Source organism: Cupressus sempervirens, chromosome 9, assembly GCF_028749045.1.
Source record: "Cupressus sempervirens isolate cs-2001-9-10 chromosome 9, ASM2874904v1, whole genome shotgun sequence".
Classification (NCBI taxonomy): Eukaryota; Viridiplantae; Streptophyta; class Pinopsida; order Cupressales; family Cupressaceae; genus Cupressus; species Cupressus sempervirens.
Window position 1 is genome coordinate 71,038,411 of NC_143126.1, and position 6,955 is coordinate 71,045,365.

At 32.5% G+C, this 6,955-nt stretch overlaps 1 protein-coding gene across 1 annotated transcript; it reads right to left on the minus strand.

Annotated features, from left to right (window-relative positions):
• Nucleotides 1–243: 243 nt before the first annotated feature.
• Nucleotides 244–3,483, minus strand: LOC149537666 (zinc finger protein CONSTANS-LIKE 3-like). Its single transcript, XM_089799007.1, has 2 exons — nt 2,663–3,483; nt 244–826 (listed from the first exon to the last, which is right to left on the minus strand). The coding sequence occupies exons 1-2, from the start codon at nt 3,440–3,442 to the stop codon at nt 503–505; spliced, it is 1,104 nt and encodes a 367-aa protein (XP_089655133.1). The 5' UTR covers nt 3,443–3,483; the 3' UTR covers nt 244–502.
• Between the last annotated feature and the right edge of the window lie 3,472 nt (nt 3,484–6,955).

Sequence of the window (6,955 nt, forward strand, 5' to 3'; positions counted from 1 at the left end):
ATGCAACTTGTACGTAAACTTTTTGTTTTAAATCTCTCTATCTACTTAAAGTTTTCATCTAACACATTGTTGCCTCAAACTTCAGCCAAATAAAAGGCTACCCTTGTCATATTAGTGGCTGATTCTTTATTAGTTCTTATTGAATAATATACCCTAACATCTCATTTGTTGTAATTTTTTGTTATATACAAATTTTAATTTTAAATTAGAATGTAAGGTCATGTAAAACCCTTAGTCACAAAATTTTTCAAAACTTTCCTCTTTAAATTACAAAATACGAGTTAGATAATACAATGAAGAGATGGGCTAAATCCCATGAATGGTACAAACTAGACATCTTAGTGAGATGGCTAGCAAAAACTCCAGAATTAGGTAATATGAGAACTTAATGCCCTATAAAAATACAATTGATAGAGAATATTCACAATTGACCAATCAAAGGGTAACTATTTGCCAAGCAACCAAATAGCCTTGAAAAAACTTCAAAAGAGAAAATGATCAGTTATAATGAGGGAACAAGGCCATATACAAGATCGACTGTTGAGTACATTTGATCCACGTCAACCTCTGCCCTCTTAGCAAATCGACCTTTGATTCGTGGCCTAGTCTCGGCATAGGCTTTCCTACTAGCATACCTGATTGTCTTCTCAAACTTTCTATTCTTCCTCTTTTCTTTATATCTCATGACCCTTGCCTCACGATCTAATGGAATACAATGAATTGTCCCTTGCCCTCCAACCTCCACCACCACTCTCTTAAAGGGCATTGATATATCATTCATTACATTGTCTGGGACCACCCCAACATCCAATGAAGTGGAGGATATCTGAAACAATACAATTTACGTATTAGACTAAATATAAGAACAAACCTTATTTACATTTTAATTATTGCAATATCAAGATTTTGCACAATTTATTAGTAATACAAAAAAAGATCTTAAATATTGCAAAAAAAAATGAAAAGGCTTAAGTTATTGAATGGATTTAAAACATTATAATAATATCATCAAGGAAAAAGCTCACGACACAATAATAACGTGAGCCTCTTTCTTGAAGGTCTTGTGAAGTCTTAAATTCAAGTTTACTCAAACTTAACATATAATAATAATAATAAATCATAACACTTAATCTTGACTTTGGCCTCATACCCATCAAAAAACAATACATATATGTTGCTCTCTTATTTGTAACTCGTTGAAAACAAAAAAATATAATGGTTTGTTAAAATTAATTTGATATTTAAATAAAGATTTAGTAATCTAATTAACTTAATAATTAATAATTTTTAAAATTTTACTCTTAAAAGATTTGATAATTATTAATTTTATCTCCAATATTTAAACTTATATTTAACTTCGTTTAATAGTAAATATATCAATATTTACTATGACTATAACTTTAAAATCAATCAATCAATTTATGAAAAACTACTAAATTCTATCATTGCTCCAATCAAACATAAAGTAAAATACATTTATTTAACAACTTTTTAGTTAATAAATTTTATTTTTCAAATAATCTACTTTAATAACTAAGTTTTTTAATTCACAAATGACTTATATAACTTAACTAAGGTAAGTAAATATATTAAATCGTTAAATTAATTTTTAAAATAAATAAACAAATCAGATACTCTTAAATGAGTTGAATATTAATTTGGACTACTAGATCATCTAGACCGGCGTAGGCTGGCATTTAAACTCTCATTTCCAGACATCAAAAAAAAACAAAAACAAATTTTAGATTGGATTTGTATTTTACAATTTTAGGTTCAAATCAATAAAATATTATTATTCTTATTATATACTATGTAATATTCAAAGCAATCTAATTATAAATTAAATTCTAAATTAAAAAATCCCAAGATGGAAACAAAAAGTTTCTGCCTATTATTTTATATTAAATAAGATTCTACATAAACTTTGTGGCCCCGTCCACATTTGCAAAAAAAAAAAAACAATCTACATAAACTAATTTTCAATTAGATTCCAGATCCTATAAACAATAAAAAGTGTCTACTTATTATAATCTGCCATAAAGTAATTAGTAGAATAAATAAACTAGTTTTATATTGGTTTATAACTGCAGGATTGAAAATAAACTAATTCTAAATTGGATTCTGCCTTACTTATTCTGGACACGAACAAAAAGCGGCTGCATTATTATTGTATAGTAAACAGTATTTGACATAAACTAATTTTAAACTAGATTCTATATCCTATGTAACAACTGATAAAAACAGAGTAATTTGTGAGATATGAAGAACAGATGAGAAAATTTTAAGCGCCTGCCTCTTATTAATTTAAACTAGATTCTATATCCTATGTAACTACTAACAAGACCAGAGCAATTTGGGAGATCCGAAGAACAGATGAGAAGATTTTAAGCCTCTCTTATTATTATTATTATTAGATACTTCGATAGATAAACTAATTTTAAGTAGATTCCGAATCGTACTTTTTCTGCACATGAACAGAAATCCTCTGCTGCTTTTTCTTATAATTATTGTATACACTATCTTATTATTTTTTTATACACTACACAGTATTTAACATAAACTAATATTAAACTAAATTCCAAATCGTATGTATGTAACTCCTAATAAGTAAGAACAGACCAGTTTGGGAGATCTGAAGAACAAATGAGAAGTTTTTCCTTACACTTTGATTGAACGACGTGGCAGACGTATAACTGTAATTCCCCTTGCAGGACGACGGATCGGCGTCAAAGCCATCAGAAATCGTGGAAGCGTCAACAACGCTCCCGCCGCTGCCGTGGCTCTGAACAGGAACAACGCTGTCCGTCCCGCTGGAAAAGCAATTCCCGGCGTCCATCGACGACGCGTATTCCAAATCCAGGTAAGGATCCACATCAGGAAAAAAGTCCGGCACAAAGCAACCTTTACTATGAACTCCCCCGATCCCGTCGCCTTTCCCGAACGCCTCGCCGGGATCGACATCGCCGTCACCGTCGCCACAATTCTTGACGCCCTTAGGGTTTGAAAGAAGCCAGGAAGCGGCGAGATTGTCGTCCTCGACGCTCTCGGAATTGAAGCAAACTGCATCAGAATAGGTCACCGAGGGTTTCAGGAACTTTGCGCAGTCGAAGAAAGGCGCGACGGGGACTCTGTCGTGACGGCGAGCCAGAGGATTTGCAGAATGAATGTCTGCGTCACAGGAAAGGCAAAGGACGGCCGCATCGGCCTTACAAGTGACGGCCGCGGGAGCCTGCTCGCAAACTTCACACATCCAAACCCTCTCATGCCTTGAGGCCAGTTTATTTGCGCCGTGAACCTTCAAATCGCAATCCATGCACAAATAAGCAGAATCCGCCTTACAGTACAGCAAACAGCTCGTAATTCTACAGGCGTCGCAGAGCTTTGGAATGCTCCAAACGCGGAACGAATCGTTTGAAGCTTTACAGTCCTCGTCCTTCACCATTATAGGAGATTTTGCAGGAAGGGCTTGAGAAATTTTTTGACGCCTGAGTTGAAACCCTAGGCTCTTTGTTATACTGCTGACGGGTGGATTTTTCTTTTTGTTGTATTTTTTAAATGGGGATAAAAAAGTCGAGCGCGACGACCAGTGAGAGTTGAGTTTTAGATATCGTGGAGCACCCTCAGCCACGAGAAAGCGTTTTGGTCTTTTTAATATTTAATTGGGGCTTTGTATGTTTTAGTATTTGATTGGGGTTTTGTTTTATAATATTTAATTGGGGTTAGGGGTGGGGCCCGCCTTGCCTGCTGTTGGGTTGGGTTTGGGCGGTGCGGATGAGCTGTTTGGGGTCGTCGTGGTGGGGCCCGTGTTATGCCTTTTTTAATTATTATTCGGATTGTGATATCCTTTTGGGGAATTTAATAGGGAAAGCGATGGCTTTTGGGCGTGTATGGCCCCACTAGGGCCCACCCCTTGGGGGGTCATGTAAAGGTTAGACCTTTATTTATTTATTATTATTTTACTATCAGTCTTAGTTAGACTTTTCTCTGTGGCGTTAAGGTGCACGTATTCAATGTGGTTTAAGAAAGGCTCTTAGATTTGTTGAAAAGGTCGGGTAATTATTTATCTTTATTTTAATGCAGTTTGAGTTATTGATGATTTATTAATGTGCAAAAGGGTATTTGATGGAATCTTTCATTATATTATATTATATTATATTTATATTGGAAAATGTCAACTTTCTTGTTCTAGAAGTCTCATGAGTACAAGTTACAAAGTTCTAATTAGTGGATTAGGATGTTTCATTTGCTTTCAATGTCATTATGATTTAAATTTTGTGTAGAGGATAAAAGGAAATAGATTTCTTGTGTAATTTAGATCACTCTCTTATGTAATTTAGAACATTCTTATTTAAATTTTGTTTGAGTAGGTATAGAGTTTCAAAAGAAATGGATTCCTTGTGTAATTGATTTTTAACGTTTGGGTTGCTAAGATTGAATCTAAAAGCTATAAATTGTGTTTATCGTTTGTGAACAATCATGAAGATGCATGTGAGAGTAAAGAGAGTAATTGTTGTAAAAAATTAAACGTTCTTAAACACATTAAGATGTTTAATAGCATTTGCTTTCAACATCATTGTGATTTGGATTTTAGTGTATGAGTATCGAGTTTGAAAGGAAAATATTTGTGTAAAAGGGCATGTGATGTAACTTTTAATTTTATTATATTTGTAATGGAAAATGTCAATTTTCTAATTCTAGTATTTCCTTGGGTGCAGGTCATGAGGTTCAATGGATTTAATTAGTGGATCGAGGTGTTTCATTTGCTTTCAACATCATTATGATTTATATTTTGTGTATGAGTATAGAGTTTGAAAGAAAATAGATTTCATATTTATTTCTAGCTTTTAGGTTGGTACGGTTGAATTTGAAAGTAGTAATCACTTTCATCAATAGTGAATTATCATGGAGATGCATGTGAGAGTAGAGAAAGTATTCACTATAAAGAAAAATAGAATGTTCTTAAATAGTGTATAAGATATGTGTTAAGATGTTTGTTTGATATACTCAATTCATGTAAAAGGGTGTTTGACATAACTTTTAATTCTATTATATTTATAATAATGGAAAATGTCATCTTTCTAATTCAAGTATTCCCTAGAGTACAATTTGTGAGGTTCTCTTGGTTTAATTGGTGGATTGGTGGTGTTTTGTTTGATTTCAACATCATTATGCTTTAAGTTTGTGTATAAGTATAGAATTTGAAATGAAATGGATTTCTTATATAATTGACTTCTAGCTTTTGTGTTGGTACAATTTAATCTAAAAGATAGAAATAATGTTTGTTGGTTGTGAACTATCATTGAGATGCATGTGAAGGTAAAGCAAGCTTGTGTCGTAAAAAAAATACATTCTTAAACACCATATAAGATATACATTAAGATAATTGTACATTTCTAGAGTTCTTACAAATCTAAGACATTATAGCATGCTTCAAGAGACATATTTCAAAGGGAGTTTGAGTATGTGTTGAAGAATTGTAGATAATTTAATGGTTCAATTTCATCAATACGTAAAAGGTCATTTGATGTAACCTTTAATTTTTTTATACTTGTAATGGAAAATGTCAACTTTCTAATCTTAGTATTCCCTTGAGCACAAGTTGTGTGATTCCATATTTTAATTAGTGGTTTGGTAGTGTTTTATTTGCTTACATCATTACGATGTAAATCTTTTGTGTGAGCATGGAGTTTGAAAGGAAATGAATTTCTTATGTGATTGAGTTCTAGCTTTTGCATTGGTAAAATTGAATCTAAAAGCTAGAAATCACATTGATCGATTGTGAACTATCATGGAGATGTGTGTGAGAGTAGAGAAAGAATTTACTATAAGAAAAAATGAAATATTATTAAACACCATATAAGATATACATTAAAATGTTTGTTTGATATGCTCTATTTGCAATGGGCACTCCATCTCTAATATATTTTTATAATCCCTACAAAAATGGCATGTTTAAGACATTATTGTTAGTTTGTGGTGACTGGTCAGGGAAGTACTTGTATAAAATGGCTTAGGAATAGGGATTTCATTATGTGTGATGTGATAATAGCTTTGTGTGGTGGTATTGAGTTGTAAGGGATTACATAATGTAATCAAGTTGTAATCAATGGATAATAAAATATTGGACTCGTTGTTGGAGGATGTAGCCCAAGGATTGGGTGAACCACATTAAATATTTTTGTATTGTGTTCTCTTTTGTGCGATTTATTATTTTTTGATATTGGTTATGTAATTATTATTTATGTCTGTCTAAATCCTAACAACTAGAATCAGAGTGAGGTTGTTTTTCACTTACTCTTTGGAGGAAAGTGTCATTGTTGAGTGGGAGAAATAGCGGACGAGGGTAAGTTGAAGGTTGAGAAGTTTAATGGGTAGAAATTTTAGTTATGGAAAATGTAAATGGAGGATTATCTTTATCAAAAGGATTTATGGTGGTCATTAGAAGGAAAAGCCAAGAAACATGAAACTTTGAGAGATGAGGAGTGGGGAATTTTACATAGAAAGACACTTGGAAGTATTTGATTATGTCTAGCACAATCAGTGATATTTAGCATTATAAAAGAGAAGATGACAGAAAAATTGATGCAAACCCTAGTGAAATTGTATGAAAAACCCTTCACTTCAAATAAGGTATTTCTCATGAAACATTTATTTAATATGAAAATAACAAAAGGTGGATCCATTGGAGATCATTTAAATGAGTTTAATACAGTTACTAGTTAGTTATCTTCTGTGAATGTTAATTTTGATGAAGAAATTAGGGCTCTCTTGATTTTGTTTTCTTTGTCTGAAAGCTGGAATGGCTTGGTCATAGTTGTAAGTAATTTTGTTTCTCGATCTGATACCCTAAATTTTGATGATTTGATTGGTATTATTCTGAGTGAGGAAACTTGTAGAAAAACTTCAGGTGAATTTACATCAGGAAGTGCTTTGAATGCACAAAGCAGAGGCAAAA

Bases quoted from the DNA above. Each gene is read 5' to 3' on its own strand.
- LOC149537666 (XM_089799007.1), bottom strand. From the start codon at position 3,442: ATGGTGAAGGACGAGGACTGTAAAGCTTCAAACGATTCGTTCCGCGTT. The intron at 827-2,662 runs GTAAGGAAAAAC...GTATTGTTTCAG, and splicing joins CCACGTCGTTCAATCAAAGT to ATATCCTCCACTTCATTGGA.